A 19,076-nucleotide genomic window follows, 5' to 3' on the forward strand; every position below is an offset into this window, starting at 1 on the left:
ACTAGGAGGTGCAAGCCATCCAGTCGTGAACCTCTGGAAAGGAAGTTTGTAAACTTGGAATTCACTACGGAACAGTGTGAATCCTGTGATTAAAAATGATTTAATCCCAGTCTCTAAGACAAGGAGAAAAGTGTCTTCTAGTCGGACCTCCACATGCAGTCGGAGGACTGCATTCAGATGTAGTATCTCCCATAAAGATTAACATGAAAAAAACGGGGCCAGGTGAGGACAACCAGCAGAGTGAAGGGTCTGGAAAACATGTCATACAAGCAAGGGTTAAAGAAAGAGATTTCCAGGCTTGTATGTAGTACAGAAAATAGGGATTTTTCTATCTACCTCCAAAAGGCTACATGAGGATCTGGACTTAAAAGATCTAGAAAAGATTTTGCTCAATGCAAGGAAGAGCTGTCCACGCATGAGAGGTGCTGCCTTGGTGAGGTAGTGAGCTCTCTGTTACTGACAGTGATCAAGGAGAATGTGTATTAAACCATCTTTCAGAGGTGTCGCAGAAAGGATTCCTGCTTTAAAAGGGGGTTTGGATTCTCTAAATGACCTCTAAGGTCACCTTTATCTCTATGGTTTCCCATTAATGTATGTTAAGCTAGCCCTTCTGTAAGCTCAGACAATAGAAATTCCCAAGGACATGCCACCAAAGTTACACACTCCCACTAAACTGTTCTTAGGCGTTGTTTATGTTATTTCTCCACGTAATTTTGTTAGAGTGAGCATGTAGTAAAAACAAATTAAGCAGACAGAAATAAAAGTTTATATATGTGGTAACTGTGAAAATAGCTACATATATTCCTTTCCTATTTGAGATGATCAATTTAAGAAGTATTTTGCCAAGTAAAAAATGACTTCTAAAACCATGAGGTTTTGTTGTAATCACTAAATTAGAAAAAAAGACAACCTTAGGGAATAGAAAACGTGTCAATTTTTTAAATATGCCTATTTTTATTCTTTTTTGAAACATTAGAGGTCATTTTCTCTTTTTTGAAACAAGGGATACTTAGTCTGCACAGTCTTTTCTCAGGAAATCTAGATACTGCATTTTAATGATACAATGATAGAAAACAATTGCTATAAAATACTATGCTGTTGATATTTACTAAAACTCTATTTTACATATTAAACAAAATAACCGTAAACAGGAAGCTGACGGAAGGCAAGTGCATTCATTAGCTTAAGGGGCACAAGCTTAATTCACTAACACTCATTCTACACTCATTGTCTTTTTGCTTGAGAAAGGTAAAATTTGAAGGAAAACATCCCACCGTGTGTCTGACTTGCTAGAAAATTCACTGTTACATTGCACTGGTTAATTCCTACCCATTGTCTTCCTCTTTATTGCCACACCATTGTTATCAAAACTTACAGCTCGTGAAAAAAAGATAAAAGGATCGCTAATGCTAATCCTGTTCTATTTCAGCATGCTCTTAGAAACTAGCAATACATTAACCCTGTAACATTAGCCCGAAGGAACCATTTGCTGTTTTGAAACAATGAATACCAAAATACCAGAAAACCACTTAGATGTGACTGCCCTTTCAGCTTTATTAATTTAGGCAAAATGACAGGTTAATTTATATGGTTCACACCTGTCAGGAATGGAGTCTTTACTAATTCAGTTTACACTGACCAGGAGATCCTCCCTCAGGCTAAGGCTGAACTTCAACCTACCGTTGAACAGAGTCTAACGCAAATTCCACATGGATGGCACACCACCCTTCAAGGGTTCAAAACGGAAGCTGAAGGAGGACTCAATCTACTCAGTAAAGACTAAGCATTTGGTAACCAAGCTGCCTGAAGGCAAAGGATTTTTTTTCCTCCATCTTTTGTCTTTAAGGTACTCCCACTATTCCCGAATCATAGGATAACACAATTTGAAAAGCGCTTTATGCTATCTATATAAGAGATGATTCTCCTGCATATCGTCATCAACATTGTCCTTATCATCAGTCTTGAATATGTGGAGAGAGGCTGCACCTCTCATTCAAGCTTTAAACAAGCAGAAAGAAGGCAAACTTGGATTTGAAATCCACAAGGGGAAAATTGCCTTTCTGTTCAATGTTTGCAGTAAGTGAAAAGTTGTCTGTTGTACCTTTCACGGGAGGAGAAGCACTGCCCTACCTATAAGCGTCAATAAAGGAGCTCCAGGGGCACCTGGGTGGCTCAGTCGTTAAGCATCTGCCTTTGGCTCAGGTCATGATCCCAGGGTCCTGGGATCGAGCCCCGCATCGGGCTCCCCGCTCGGCAGGGAGCCTGCTTCTCCCTCTCCCACTCCCCCTGCTTGTGTTCCCTCTCTAGCTCTCTCTCTCTGTCAAATAAATAAATAAAATCTTAAAAAAAAATAAAAAATAAAAAAATAAAGGAGCTCCAGCTAAGTAGCACCTACACTGGGCTGAGAACAAGACCATAAGGAGCCCTTATATTTTTTCCATACTTGCTCAATTACCACAGCACATTTTTACTACAGCCCGAAAGATTTTTATTGAAATTTCGGTCTTTGAAAAACAGACTCAAATCTTCGATGAAAACCACGGAATGTGTTATTTGACAAATCACAATACATATTGATGAAACACTACAAACCAATACTGATGCGACTCAAGCAAACATACAAAAAAAGATGTTTCTCTTAACTGTCAAGAATTCTATATTCCAGATAATATTGTGAAGGTTTAGATATAATTTTATAGATAAACTCTCAGATATCACAATTGACCAAAAAGTCAGAATTAAACTATTCTATTTCAAGGCAAAGACTTTAGACCCAAAGACACAAATAACCATTTAACCCAACAACTGTGAGAGCAAACACAATGTTACTTGACCCAGTTTTCTAACTTAGTCCTTGTAATTTTTGAGAGTGAAAATCACACTCAACTTAAGTATCATTTTGTGTGCAGAAGTGTTGTGGAATATAAAGAAGCTCTGATGAGAACAACGTGTTACACATTATATTTTTATTTCTGGCCAAGTAAGACAATGAACTCCAATCTGAAACAGTCACAAACTAAATGATATATTTAGACACCTGATTTAAATTCCCCAAGCTAGTCTTTCCCTGTGTATATTAACATGAAATTTAAAACCCCGTATTAATTCATTTATAAAGAAAAATAAGTTAAGGCCAATTTAATAACTTGGCCTGTCACAATGTCAAAATGGTGTAACCTAATGCTAGCCCTTCAAATACATTTTCCCATTCTACCTCTGTGTACTACCAACAATCAACATCAACATGCAAGATCTGTGGTATTTTCCAGCTTCTACCATCTAAATCAATTCACTCATATCATCAGGTCAAAGCGGTGAGTACTTAAAAGGAGGAAAGTGATTCATTACAGATGCTGTATTAAGCTGTACCTGAGCCTATGGCTAGTATGAATACAATATACATTTTTTAACCATCTCTAAAAATTGAGCCACAATAGGAGCTACAGTTTGGATCCTCTGTATGGTAAAATATAGGAGGAATACCAGACTCATTAATAGCCATTATTAATTGTACCCTGCTGATTTCAAGTTTTGGGGTGTGTATGTTTTGTTGTTTTTACAATGAAGTTGCTTTTGGTAAATCTTTGCTCATTTCTCACCAGCTAGGATTCATAAAGTCAACAGGCACATCTCATTTTCTCAAATGATCTGAAGGAGCTCCATTAACGTGTCACCTCCATTAACTTGTCACCTCCATTAATTTGTGCTTTTGACAAATTCAGCTTTTGAGAAACAAATATAGCTGATCTTTTTTTTTCCCTTTCTTTTCCAAATCTGACTTAAAATTTTAACTTGAGAGGAAAAGTCACACAAGTAAACAGATAAAATCACTTCAAGCATCTCTCAGGAAGAACATAAAAAATAATCTGAAAATGACATGATGACAGAATTTCACTCTGAAATGTCCTCATTTTTCAGCGCTTTCTAGGGAATTGCTTCGTTTGGACTGAGGACACCAGCATACTTCCTCAGCAGCTGAAAGCCTTTCAAAGAACCAGACTAAGACACCACTGTGCTTCTGAACCTCCTATAAAACAAAAACCAATAAAATGGCAACTCACCGGTTTTCTAAACACACAATTAACCTAAAGCAGGAAGAATTTTCCACAGCTTTCCTGCTGAAAAATATTGTGAAGGAAATACAGTTAAAACAGGCTTCTACTCCAAAAGCTTTTCTCGTACTAATATTTAAAAAAAATTTTTTTAAAAAAAAGGTCCAGCTTTCCCTTACGCCTTCCCCTACCGAAAGGAAAAAAAAAAAAAAAAAGGATCACAGACAATATTTTAAAAGAAGATTTAATTATATCTCCTGGATTTTGTTTCTAAGGCAACAGTTTGCAAGTTTAAAAACTCAGATTTTCAAAAATTCTAGTAAGACTTCCCAATATATTTTAGTATATATTTACTTAAAATAAATTTCTAAAACAGGCATTTGTAGAACACATTTTTCAACTCCACGTATGTACATAACTAATGAAAGAACTAGAACTTGCACAAATTTGAACTTACACTTCAGAACCGCAATTATAAACCTGGGAAAGCTAGAACATCGAACTTATTAATATTCATACACAACTCAAGTGTAAAAGTCCTGGTTACAAGGCTCATTTTCTGATCCATGTGTTAACTCCGAACGTTTCCAATTCGTCCAAAAATTATAGAGAGCCACTACACAAAAGAAGTCATCTTAAATATTTCAGATATACAAAAATTCGAAACAAAATCCACCCGTCGTGAAAGATTAACGTCTATCCTTAGGCATTTCCTTAGGTATACCTTTAGACTTGTACATTAGTAATCCGATGACCATTAAGCACGTTAAATAAAAATAAACATCAACTCCCAGGACAAGCAACCGAAGGTAAAATGTGGGCATGCCCATATATCTTATTATAAGCCAGCTTGCGGTTTTTACTCTTGTGGGTTTGGGGATGTGGCTGTTTGGGATTTTTTTTTTTTTAACCCCCTTTTGCCACAAGGTTGATTCAAGAAAGAAACCCCACTTTAATATCCTATTTTCTCTCACTTACATGTATGCTGGAGAAAGTGGAGTTGACCTGGATGTTTTAAGCACAGGAACTGGGAATTTCCAGATAGCAGGAGAGCTCGTTTTCCATTTCAATGGCATGTTGTCACCACGGTACTACAATAACAGTAAACGGCGTTTCCATAACAGACTACCGACTAGGACTTCCATTCCACACTGTCCCGACACACAGCAGCGGCTGCCGCAGAGAACAAGCAAGCGATCTGCCCGTGCCCTTAACACCGAAGCCTCCGATCTGTAAAATAGGGCTGCAAGGCACCTCCTTTAAATCCTCCTGTCCCCTAAAGCAATACGATGATCCTATCGTTCTAACTCAACAATAGTGCCACCTCGTTAGGAAAGCGTTGACTGCAGTATATATATATATATATATATATATATATATATATATATTTTTTAAGACTGCACCGTGCAGACCACACAATGCAGCTGTATTTCATAAAAAGCGGCTGGGGTTTTATTTTGTTGTTGTCGTCGGTGTAAGCTGGCATTACCATTGTTCTACCTTAACAGGGATACTGCAGCGCTGTACACCTATTAACCTGATTTCTGACCAATGGTCGCAGGAAAAAAAAAAATAGATGGGTTTCATATGAAAATGAAACAACATACCTACTCAGAATACACTTGTCATCCTCTGAACATTCTTCTTTTGAGCTGCAACAATACAAATGGGATATAAACCTCAGCATAGCCTTAGGCCACAGCTAATAGAGATCAATGACTAAATTCAGCAGCCCGCTTTCCTCCCGCACAAGCTCTGGCCACACAATAAAAGAATGCCATTATGGGAAAAGCCCGTTTAAAAAATGCCAGTCTCTCAGTTTTCCCGTTAGAAGAAGGCAAAATGTAAGAACAAGTATAAACTGCTGCAGAACTCTGCACGCTCTTCTAGCGGCTTCTGATTCAAGTTGCTCTCCTTTCCCTATTCTTATTTCCAAGCCGGGATGAGCAGAATCTCATCCATTTACAACATGCTGTGGTACCACGAATATCACTCTGTCTTCTGCAGCAGAGAAGTACAGAGTGGCGTGCTCTTAAGAGCAGTCCTCGGAGGGACGCTATCAACAATCTAATTCAGTGCTGCCCTCCCCTTCTTCTCTCCCCCTTTCCCCTCCCGTTCGGCCCCCTCCCTCCTCCCCCACCCCCAAACAGCTCACAAATTGCCTAGAGGAGAGACCAATGCGGCTGGCCAAGCAGGTGTCCAGCAGGGACCATTCCAAAGCTCAGCGGCGGGTCCGGTAACCTCTAGGGGTTAGCAACTGTCAAGGAGATTGAAAAATTCAAGTTGCTGTCAAAGCCATGAAAGCAGCGGCAAATATACGGTTCATCCATATCATTTTAGAATACTGCCAGAAAACAGCCTTGTAAGTGCCCCGAAAGTGACTGGGTGTTGTAAGTTTCTGTTTAAAGCCCCAATCTCACACATTTTCTACGCAATTCTAAGAAGTGAAAATAGGAGAGGCTGGTATTATGCTGAACTCTTTATTTATGGGCTGAAGCATTTCACCTCTGATATCGGCGAGTGGCCATCACTAAGCATCTACTGTCCTAGCACCCTTCTACATCTGCCTAAAAACAGAATTACCTTGCCTTCACCAGTGCAAGCTTAGTAAAAGCAGACTGCCCTCGACACGGAAGCCACTACCTTTTTTAAAAAAAGCACTGCAGTGACAAACAGCTCATATTTACTTTCAGGTCTGTATGCAAAAAATCAACTTGTGCTTCTAACTTGAGTAGGCTGGCTTTCAGATACTCCTTCCAAATCATTCCTAGTTTTTAAAAGACGGAGATTTAGTCCCTTAAGAGGCTTCTCATTTGTATTCAAAAAGCACAGATGAATGTTACCATAGGAAGCAACCACCTTCAAAAATTCCACAATATAGAACTTAATATACCAGAAATAGAGTGTGAAATTAGCTCCAGGTAATCACAAATACCTTCCTGTGAGATACACGTCAATATTCAGGCAAAGAGTATTTTCCTATGAAAACCACCCATACGTGTGGCAGTATATACATACATACATCTATGGAGAGAAAGCTTATTTTGAAAGATTGACGAGTAACGCATAAACTTTATTAAACATTAGGTAGTAACTCACAAATAATTTTTATTCAATCGAGCATACACAAGCACCCCCCAAAACCCCAGGCAAGCAACTTAAAAAGTTAAATTATAATTCTCTTTTTTAGTACCCACACACAAAACTGTCTCATAAAAATCTTCAAAGGAATCAGAGAAAGGAGTATTTATCAATACCCTAATGAGCAAAATACATTTAAAAGGTTAAAAAAAAAAGCACCCCTAATACAAATAAACCATAGTCAATATTTTACACCAGAAGGCTTTATGTAATAACTCTTAATAGTTATGGAGCAAAAAGGTCCCAGGTACAACAATCAGCCTTGCCAACTTGTTGGAAATCCCCAGAATAAACACACACACACACACACACACACACACACTCTCTCTCTCTCTCTCTCATCAAGCAAGTTTGGAATGTCCCATTCCAAAAACGTGAAGCATTCTCAAACATTTCCAAATATAAAACATAAAACAGCTACAAATTAGCTGTATGTAGCAAGGAGATGATATTTTAGAAAGGAAATTCAACCACTTTCCAGCTTATGAAAATATTACAAAGCAGTAATTGCAAATACAACTTCTGAGAACAAAGACCCCCAAACCTACGTAAAAACATGGTTAGTAAAGTGTTGCGAGCAGTCTATAAAGTCGACTCAAAATTTATGAGTGGGATATGGGGTAAATGTGGAGTTTTCGAGATTTCCCAGGGGGTAACCCCCACAAACAGGTGAAGATCACTTCATTGCAAAGGTTCTCCAGTTATTATTCTTCGTGAGCAATCAATGTATTCAAAAAACCCACATAATCTTTGTCTAACTTCAGGCTCCAAAGAAATCAACCAGTAGCACCAAATCCTCTATGTCAACTGCCTGTCTAGGTTTCTCTTAGATTTAACGTTTACAACCTGTTTTGGGGGCCCTTGAACAACTGTCATATTTGCCCAAAGTGAAAAGAAAATAAGACTGCTTTCCCTCCACCCCACCCTCAGCACCGGTAAAGACCCCAAAACCCTAAATAAAAGCTTACATCCGATGATGACCATTTATTTCTATTCAGTTCTCCCCGCTTTAACAAATTGCTAGGAGTCATTTTTCATTATCACTCACGAGCAAACAACTAATATGCCAAAGGTTTTAAAAATAATTCCTTTACGTAGAAATACAGTCCATGAAATCTACTTTACACTATTAATTTGCTTAACAACAATGCTCCTCATACATCGTTTAGAAATAAACTTCAGCCAGGTAAAATAACCCCAATTACAAATTAGCAGAGTCCAAATTAATCAGATTTTACTACCCTGACGGCGACTCTGGTAGCAAATATCGAGCGTAATTACCATTACATTCTGGACCTGAAAATGTTTTCACCTCCAGAGTGAAAGGGAGAAAATGATTAAATGTATATTTTAAATAGAATTTTATGCTGGGAAATGTCAAAAACCCTCGTTGACTTCATATGAAACACTGATTTCATTTACAGAACACTTGGTTCCTATTAGGGACCAGTGCATAAAAAAGGACAGAAAGACAACATACACAAAAACTCTTCGAAGCATTTGAGGAACATTAACTAATCACTTGAAAATACCTGTGAAATGCGTATTTCAGAGATGTCATAAACAAAGGACGATGCTGGGACTTGGCCAAGGCCACAAAAAGAGGCATCCCTGGCCAAATCTTACAAGGCAGAATTCCCTGTTTCCCCACGTAGAAAGAGGAGATATTTTATAAAACTTTTAGAATTCTTACAAATCATCTTGCTCAGAACCCTCATTGTACAGATGAAAGAACTGAAGCCCAGAGATGTGAACTTGCCCAATGTCACCCAGCTAGCTAGCAGCAGGACTGGGACTAGGAACCAGGTTTCCATCTGCTAGCCTGGGACTCGCACTCTAGAATCCTCACTGTCCCTCCTTCTCGATGAGACCTTTCCTGAAGACGTGTGTTTCTCTGTGACGTGAACCACATTCTGTAAGTACCTCCATGTGTCTAAATAAACAAGAATTACCAAGAGCTATTTATTCCTCCAATGATATGTATGCTCAAAGATAGAAGTGGGAGACAAACACCAAAAATACAAAAGTGTGTGCAAAGACCATTCACAAAATCTTCATTCCAGAAGGTGTTTAAGTATGATGAGGGAGAAAAAGGTAAATGAGAATTTAGCCAGTCATAGTATGGGAGAGAAGTGAAATATACAGCTAGGAGGGGGATTTTTTTTCTAAACATAAATGTTTCTAAATAACTTTACAGAAAAATCGAACTCACTGGCTGACAGTGATGGTTCTTTCATCCCACCACCCCATGAAATGAACTGACTGATAATGTCACCCATCTGACCTCTGTCTCTCTCCATATTTTCATGATACTCCCTAAGAACTAACCTACCTTCTTGCAAGTTTTGGTGAATCCTGTGGTAGGTACAACTACAAACTAATAGCATTGACCACGGTTTGTGTGAGCAGGCACCGTATAATCTTCTCTTCGGTCCTGACAATGTCTCCTCAGACTAATGTGGGCTATCCATGTTATTCGTGTTGCCCAGACAAGACTATAGATCAGCCAAACTGTGTGCTCTGTTAAGTTCTACCAATCAGTAAGAGTATTTGGATGGCGACCAAGTAGGGCTGTTAAACCTTTTAAAGCACACAAAAACTTGACTTCTGCACAACAGAGCAAAATTCTTAATACATTCAGGGCTCCTTATTACAGAAAACAGAACTGTTCACATGAATGACTACATATACATGTGTGCGCGCGCACGCCACATCTCCTTTATTTCTTTCAGGAAACTGAATATCAACGACATTAAAAAATTTTTACCGGATACTCAGATATGTAGCCTTGCTAAAACCAAAATGGAAAATCCCAGATGTCTCCTAAGACGACTGCTGGAAAGTCATAATTTCATCTTTTATCAGTACCCTTCTCACATGTCAATTTCCTTTGCAGAGCCGGGTGGGTCCTTCCAGTCCCACAGAGGATTTACATCTCCTGACTATGTCTCAGATTAATACAGTACCTATCTCCTTCTTCACAATGCAAACAAGTGTGTACCTGCACAGTTGTGTTTGTGTACTTGTAGCAGGAGTGAAGCGAAGGGAAGCACTCTTTCCATCTCTAACATTTCCAAAAGAGAAGAAGGATACTGAGTTTTGCGGGGAGGAGGGATAGAACAGCAATAAGTGGGGCTGGTAGGCTGGCAAGCCAGGAAACAATAGGAAAAGGGACAAAAGGGGAAAACGGAAAGGGTAAGGAGGGGAATGACGGGATGGAAGGAGAATGAAGAGCCAAGAATGGGAGTGGTCCCGGTATGTGGCAACTTTTGTAATTGGGGGTCAGATGGATGAGGTTCTGGGGCTAAGACAGGAGTTGGGGTAGGAGAGCAAATCCAGAGGGACTGAGCAGGTGACAAGAAAGGTCCAACCGTTGGGGCATCAATGACCCACAGCTTCTGCCTACCCTTACTCTCTCACTACAGCTGAAAACAGGATTAGCACTGAATGAGAAATTTAGAAGTTCTTGCCTTTCCTGCTTTCGTTTCCTGGAGTAGCTACATTCTAGTAAAATCTGTAAGCTTTTTTTGTTCTTGGCTACCCCTGGGTGCCTCATTCGTATATGATTCCCAAATCCACACGCCCAAGTAAGTCTTTATACAACTCTGACATGCACAAACTAAATTAATCCTTAAGTAGTCCCATCTATTAAAAATTGCCTTAGGGGCACCTGGGTGTCTCAGATGGTTAAGTGCCCAACTCTTGATTGTTCACAGCGTCATGAGATTGAGCCCCACGTCGGGCTCCATGCTGGGTGTGGAGCCTGTTTAAGATTCTCTCTCTCTCCCTCTCCCTCTGCTCCTCCCTTCCCCCATGGGTAGCCACATTCTCTCTCTCTCAAAACAAAACAAAACACCTGCCTTAAACTCCAAACCAAAGTGTTTGTATGTGTTGGGAATGGTGGCGGTAGAAAAAAATGATTTTTAAATATATAATATTTGCACAGCTGATTTTGTATTACCATTGTCAAACTGTTTGAAAAAAGCAACTCAAAGAGGCAGTTTATCATCAAGTAGAGATAACGCATCTAGTGCTCCAGTAAGACGCCATGCTTTAGCACACCCTGTGTTCCCGCCATGGGACTTCATATGGCCGAGACACCCTCCCCAAATTCCTGCTCCTCCTTCAAGAAGGAATCCCTGAATCTTTGTATCTTCCTAACTGAGCACCACCCCCAGCATACTGGAAGGCCCTCCATAAATATTTGTTAGGTAAACGGAAAGAGAAGTTTATAAGCAGAGGGGTGATTAAGCAAGAATTGGGTATCAAAGCCAGGATATATCCTGGAAGGATTTTTAAGTGTTTCCAATTCTGCTATGACTAAAAAGCAGAGTACAGGTAAAAAGACTATTCATCTGCTAATTGGATAATTTTAGGCTATGAATTCCTTAAAATAAAAAAAAATTAAATATACACATTATCTTGTTAAAAGTAAGTATATGTTGAAGAAAATCACCCAGAATATAAGTTTTTTAAAATGAAATAAATGCATCACTTATAGTGATGGTGGATTGCTCTAATGAAAAATCCTTGCTCTTATCTCAAATAATGATAATGTATCTGTTTAGTTGTCTCTCAGCAAATTCCTAAGTATCTCCTTAAATTACCACAGGTAAGTAAAACAGCCAAACCATCATTAGATTTTCTGATGTGTTTGTCCATTAAACCTGCAAATTTATCAAAATAAAAAGCCATTAAAAATGTACAGTGTTAGGGGGCCTGCCTGGCTCAGTTGGTAGAACATGCAACTCTTGATCTCAGAGTTGTGAGTTTGAACTCTATGTTGTGTGTAGAGATTACTTAAAAACAAAATCTTTAAAAAAACAAGCAAAAAGAATATGGCTCTCCTGGCTAAAAAATATAATCATATAAAGCTTTTTATTTATTTATTTATTTTAAAGATTTTTATTTATTTATTCATAAGAGACAGAGAGAGAGAGAGAGAGAGGCAGAGGGAGAAGCAGGCTCCCCACTGAGCAGGGAGCCTGACGCGGGACTCCATCCCAGAACCCTGGGATCATGACCTGAGCTGAAGGCAGATGCTTAACCATCTGAGCCACCCAGGCGCCCCATATAAAGCTTTTTAAATAGTTTTGCTACTTTCTTTTAATTTGGCATCACATAGAGAAGCAAAACCATAAAAGCTGCACGCAAAATGCTTATCTATGATGATTGAAAAATTTTTCAATAGTAAGCACATCATGTACCCAGTCTCAAAAGGCATGTCAATTAAGGAAAGGCAACATTTGCTATATTCTACATTGTTTCAGAAATAAATATACTTTTATAAAACTCTGAGTTACGGAAAGACCTTCAGAATAATACATGACATTTTCCTCAACATTCTGATTAAAATTAATGAAATAATGCTACTACTTAAAAAAATGATATTTATTTCCTTTTATCCAAAGAGTTATTATAACATTCACATCTGTACCATAAATGTTATAGCTAAAATGAGATCTAGAAGTAAACACTTCCATGGAAAGCTAATTCTAATGACTCACTAAGGTCATACAACACTACTTAAAATTTCCACGAAAAAGGGCCCTTTATATTCAATTGGTTTAACTTTATTTTTAGTACTTCCCAGGCCTAACTATTACAATTTTAAATTTCCTAGACATACATCTATAGAAACTACTGTTGACTAAAATAAAAGGCTGTAACCAGATATGAATGAGAAAATTACTTAAACTCCAGAGAAGACTCAACTTTGAACTTGAACCCTATGACCTGTTGCCATGACATGGGGCTCACCAGTTTTCCTAAAGCTGTGTAGTTTTATAGTCATGGGATATGCCTCCTATGGTGGTATCCAAGAGATTTAGCAACCAGTTCAAACCTCTATTTTCTAATTTTGAAATCCTTCTCATTTTCCAATTTGTAATTCTTCTCTTGGGTGATCTTAAGTTAGAAAGATTTTATTCTTAGTGAAAGAAAGGGGGTATAGAAACACACTGAAAGATAACAAATATATGCTGGTAAGTCTAAATTACAGAAGCTAGCCGAAAAGTGTGCAATTTAAAATTGTTATGCCTTGGGGCGCCTGAGTGGCTCAGTTGGTTAAGCGTCCAACTCTTGATTTCAGCTCAGGTCATGAGATCTCAGAGTCGTGAGATTGAGCCCGGCATCAGGCTCCTCACTGGGCATGCAGCCTGCTTAAGATTCTCTTTCTCCTCCTCCCTCTGCCCTTCCCCCTACCCCACTCACACTCTCTCTAAAAATAAAATAAAATAGTTATGCCTCAAAAACTATTGAGCAATTCAGTGAAAATCCTATGATGTCAGACATCATTAATTCATGATATATAAAGTGTTCATGTGTTACGAACCAACCACAACACCGTTGTAAAGTTATGTCTAACTTCATTACGTGGATGCAATGGTTGTCCAGTGGGAGGCAATAATTTCTTTTCCTTGATCTCATGTTCTATTACTAACTAAAGTAAATGCAGTTTTGATATGAGGAAGTAAAAAACACACTTTATTTTCTAGGGGGTCCCTAGATTTAAGCTAGATGAAAATTTTATTTATTTATTTATTTAAGTTTATTTATTTAAGTAACCTCTACACCAATGTGGGGCTTGAACTCAGGACGCCATGATCAAGAATCGCCTGCTCTTCATACTGAGCCAGTCAGGTGCCCCTTAAGCTAGATGCAACTTAAATTTGGGTTTCATGACTGCCTAAGTCTGTCTACTTCAATCAGTAAGTTCAGAACCACTTCATGTCTTCAAAATCAAATATATGTATTAAATAATCAGTTACTTCTCATGGAATTCTGAAGCTACATAATATTTAAGTGAACTATTATCTTCCCATTAGCTAGCATATATTTATTCATTCATTCCTTATTCAGCTTGATCTAAGCCACAGACACTGTTGAGCATTTTTATGAGTCTTCTACCACTAGGTCTGGACATGTTATTTAAATTCCTATCATGCTGTTCAGTCAGTAAACGAAAATATTTATGTTTGGGAATTTCCAGAATTACCAATTTTTGAGATTCTGATCTGTAAAGCACAGAGCAACATAACTTATATTCCAAAAAGGGTGAAGAGGCAGCAAGACTGAGCTTAAACTGATACTCTAAACACGGAACAAACATTAGCAAAATAATTAGGACCATGTTTTCACATCTGTCAACTAAAATGCATTTGTTTCAACTGAGGACTTCTTCCCATATTAGCATTACCGACAGTGCAAGACTGACTCCTTGAACTTCACAAATACCAAAATCAATCAACTCGCTATGCCTAGCCCAAAGCCTATAAAGAAGAGGTACATGCTGAATTAGTTCAATCGTCAACAAGTACTAAGAACTTAGGACTTTGCTAGATATTACAAGTATACAGAAGAACGCATGTTCCCTAGCCACAAATCTCTGGCAATCTAATCAGGCAGACTGCATATTCACATATGGAACATGAATGGGTAAGCATAAATATATTGCTACTATAAAGCCTTGACAATCCAGAACCCTGGATAAGCCTAGTTTATTAGCCAATTTTTTTTTTTTAAGATTTTTTAATTTATTTTTTAACAGAGAGAGAGCGAGAGAGGGAACACAAGCAGGGAGAGTGGGAGAGGGAGAAGCAGGCTTCCTGCGGAGCAGGGAGCCTGATGTGGGGCTCGATCCCAGGACCCTGGGATCATGACCTGAGTCGAAGTTAGATGCTTAACGACTGAGCCACCCAGGCGCCCCAATTAGCCAATTTTTAAAAATTAACTTCAGGGGCGCCTGGATGGCTCAGTCAGTGAAGCGTCTGCCTTCGGCTCAGGTCACGATCCCGGGGTCCTGGGATCGAGCCCCAGCATCATCGGGCTCCCGGCTCGGTGGGAAGCCTGCTTCACCCTCTCCCACTCCCCCTGCTTAATGCTCTCTCTCTCTGACAAATAAAATAAAATAAATAAATAAATAAATAAATAAATAAATAAATAAATAAATAATTTCCAATTAAATTAAAACAAATCAAATTAAAACAACAGGAATGGGCTAACTCTTCAAATACCAAAACTTCCTTATTTTTCACCTTTTGACGGAAATCTTTTGGCCCTTCACCGTCTTCAAGTCTAAACCGGACACAAGTCTTTTAAAAGTACTTCACAGACACCATAACTCGCAAGAGCTCCTGTGATGACTCCTCGGGTGGGCCGGCAATCTGTCACTCCTCACCCTCGCCTGACTCCGGCCCCCGTATATACTTGGACATGAAACACGGACGCTATGGAGAGAGAAGGGGCTCTTTTCTTTACACTTGGGTACCTATACCAAGAGAGAAGCCCTATACCTTGAAGGCGGATAGTCTCACACGTTAGTATGCCTAAGAATCATCTGGGGTGAATATTTTAAAGGTAGAAGTCTGGACGTGGGGCCTAGGATTTTAAACAAGGACTCCAGTTGATTTTCAGACCCGGTCTACTAAACTTGGAGAAACACTGCTTTAAAGTCAAGGTCGCTAACCCCCACTCAAGATAGCCCCAGCTGTGGCGAGACTGTTTTCTCTCTCAGTCGCCAGCCTTCCTCAACATATCAGAGCCAGCTGCCCACCACTCGTTGTCAGTCTGCACTGTCCAGGGCCATTATCTTGCCCTCCCACACTCTAGATCCTTCCAGGTCTGGGAGAGTCTGACAGCAAGGTCTCCAACTGGCTGACAGAGAGGCACAGAGGCAGACCAACAGACATCTTCGAAGAGGGGAATTGTGAAACCCCAGCAATTAGGAAACAAAGGTGCTATCTATTGTATCGATTGTTCAATGCCAGGTAAAAGTTAAAGAAAACTTGTCTCCAACTTTTCCGATGAGGAAGGATGGGGGAGAGGACAGAGGTAGGCACCTGTGGTCTGGTTGCAGATCTCCCACTAACTAGCTTTGTGGCAGCCCGTGTTAATCCTCCCTTATCTGTAAAATAGGGAAGATGCCCCCTTTCTTTGCCCGACTCACGGCAATATTCTGAAAGCCAACTGAACTTGGGTTTGAGAAAGCCCACTGGAAAATACAAAGCACAATACAAGGATGTATGGTATTTCTGTAACAGAATAATTTATCATTTTTTTCAGCTTAATAAACAAGCAACCTAGACATTATTGAAAGTTTCCTTGATGACTGAATGTCTTGTAGTATCTCAGGGTCTTTTCTGACGAAAATAAATTCTCACTGACAAAAAAGGTAGAGGAAAATGCAGACCCTTGGACATACCCTGGAGTTGATTTTTTGAATATATCCTTGAAATCGGCTTGTTTTAAAGACAATTGCCTCCGTCTCCTGAAGTGGAGTGCAAAAAAAAAAAAAAAAAAAAAATCTGGTTAATGGTGGCTTTACTGGATTTAGTTCGGATTTTTCAAAGCATGCTCTGCAGATACTTTAGCTGTAAGTTAATAAACCACGTTTCTAAATCCTGAGTAGCTAATACCACACAGAACAATTTTTAAACATGTAAATTAACTGTAAAACACTTAACAAGAAAGCCATAAGATTCTATTTGTTTTTAGACGCTCTCTTAATGTTTCAGAAAGTCTGGACTAAAGACTGATATGAAATACAACATCTATTGGCAGCTGATCAGAAAGACTAAACTAGCCAAATGTGGACAGAAGGAAACACTTTTCCAGTAAATATATACGCAGCCTTGGAATGCTTTGTCATCTTCTTGTTTTTGAAGCCTAAAAAGTTCAATTCTTTGCTGATAGACTGTTTCGCCATAAAAACCTGAAAGCAAATGACACACATTACAAGCTTTCAGGGAACAGATGGCTAATGTTCTCCTAGGTTCGTTTACTACCAATTTTCTTATTTTCATACTGCTTGTAATTAATAAAAACATACAAATAGACGCAGCGTCTCCTAAGCAGGGGATTTTGTTTTGGTGAAGTTCTGCCATGTATCTCATCCCTTTGGGCTAATCTAAAAGATGATGGTGATGAAGAGACAGACTTCAGCCACTGCCTGGGGCAGGCAGCATTCAAACTAGAGACTACCACAGGAGCACTGCGGTGAGCTGTCGCCAGTCAACTTTGTGGGGAAATGAAAGTACAGCGGCAGGTGCTGGAGGAGCTCTAAGCCCTAATTTAATGCATTTAATATTTGTGACATTTACGTTGCTTTTAGCTTACAGAAAGTGACCATTACTAAGCATTACACTTACCTAATTTTTGCTTCAAAATAAGCAGTTTGGGCTCTTTTCTGGGTCATCCCACAAGCACCACTGCATTATTAAAGTCACAACTAAATCAAAGTCATAGCCTAATAGTATCTTTAGAAAGACCTTGGCAGAGACCTTACCCAAAATGGGATCCTCAGCCTAAGGACCTCTTATGCCAAAGGTAGGCAGCAAGTCTTTTATTTCTTTTTTAGGACGATGAATTCAAAACGGCATCTCTTTAATGGCAATACTGTTTCAAAGTCTACTTTTAAAACGCTACACACATCAAAATTGTTATCTTTGAATCAGAAAAAGCTACAATGGATTGAATTAATATCTGCCCCATTTTAGCATTAAACCTCACCACGCAAATAACAATTATATTATCTTTTTCCTTAAAAATGCAGGAAAGTATCTTTAAATACAGCTTATTTTATATTCCTATTAATATTCCTTTCCTTTGTGTATTTAAGAAGAATCTGGTGTGCCACCTTCTGGTAGCTCAGTGAAATTACGTATCGCTACACAAGTCCCTATTCTTTATTTTAACTTTTAAAAAATATATATATTTCTTAACCTGTATTACATTTAAGCTATATAGAGAAACATAGACACACATCTCTACCACACTCTGAAATACAGCAGGATTTCCCCAGTGATTTTTTTTTTTAAATATCAAGCTTTATATATGCTTTCCTATGATTTTTGCATGGTTACCAATATGTCTCCTGAATTCTACAATACATATAAAATTGATTTTTGTACACCGCTTCACAGGCACATAGGAAAACAACAGGCTTGCTATTTTAATGAATAAGCAACAGCAGTAAATAAAGGAAAAGAAAGGTCTCTTACCAATAAGCCCATTTTTCTCTTAAGGTTTGAACTCTCATCATTTGTCATGTTCTTGTGGATCCCTCTCTCATCAAATTCTCTGGAGTTTTAAAGTTGAGAGCGGCGATGCACAGCTAGGCTCTCCTACATAGTAGCGCACCCTAGTGCATCTGCCTGGTATAGCACTTCAGTTGAGGCTCCCAAAAGCAGAAAACAGCCTTTATGTATTCAAAAACCCATCCACTGAACACCTTCCCTTGGTAGCAAATTGTAGCCAGCGTGGCGGAACTATTTCTATTTCTTATCTTAGGTGCGGATCAGATACAGAGATCAGAACCACATGAATCTTGAGCTTAGTTCCAGTTAATTGAACAGGAACAAAGTGTTCATCTTTAGAGCAGAGGTGGGATGAGACAAATACTAGCATCAGGAGATCTGACGTAGAAAACAAAACAAAACAAAACATGTTTACCTGAAAGTAACCTGATTTTTTCAAGGGTCACTGCCCTGTTATCGGTCCTATTCCCTTAAATCTTCATTACCTGTAACTCTTCCCTCCCTCGTGCCGCTAGCCGCCAGTCATTAAGTCCTATCCTTTATCCTTTATCATTTTGTACAGGTGTCTAATCCCTAGTGTTTGTGTCTTTTTTTAACAAATGAGCTTCTTCCAAAAATACATATAACTGGTCTCTCTGCACCGCCGTGTTCCATCAATCACCTCGCTTCTGGATGAGCTCTCTTAAAATGCAACTACACATGATGTAAATTAAATGTTTGATAAATATTTTATTCAACCAATACTTGTTAAGAATTTGCTACATGTGTGGTAGGGACTCTGCCAGGTGATATGGATATAAAGGTGAACAAGACCACCCCTTGTTCTCAGGAAGCTCTTAGTTGAGTG

The 19,076-nt window shown here is 38.9% G+C and overlaps 1 protein-coding gene across 7 annotated transcripts in view; it reads right to left on the minus strand.

Annotated features, from left to right (window-relative positions):
- The window catches only part of KLHL13 (kelch like family member 13), a 204,619-nt gene that overhangs the window by 64,986 nt on the left and 120,557 nt on the right, over window positions 1-19,076 (minus strand). The window contains exons 1-2 of one of the 7 annotated variants that reach the window (XM_035007627.1): window positions 18,194-18,234; window positions 16,396-16,461 (exon numbers count right to left, since the gene is read on the minus strand). The exons of 4 other annotated variants lie outside the window; for them this stretch is intronic. In XM_035007627.1, coding sequence (XP_034863518.1) covers window positions 16,396-16,461; window positions 18,194-18,234 — 107 coding nt within the window. Of the gene's footprint in view, window positions 1-5,030; window positions 5,345-5,659; window positions 5,888-16,395; window positions 16,462-18,193; window positions 18,235-19,076 lie in introns of those variants that run through there. 2 more of the 7 variants (XM_035007645.1, XM_035007636.1) reach the window with 2 other exon arrangements.

This window comes from Mirounga leonina, unplaced genomic scaffold (assembly GCF_011800145.1).
Source record: "Mirounga leonina isolate KUSES-001 unplaced genomic scaffold, KU_Mleo_1.0 Mir_101664, whole genome shotgun sequence".
Taxonomy (NCBI): domain Eukaryota; kingdom Metazoa; phylum Chordata; class Mammalia; order Carnivora; family Phocidae; genus Mirounga; species Mirounga leonina.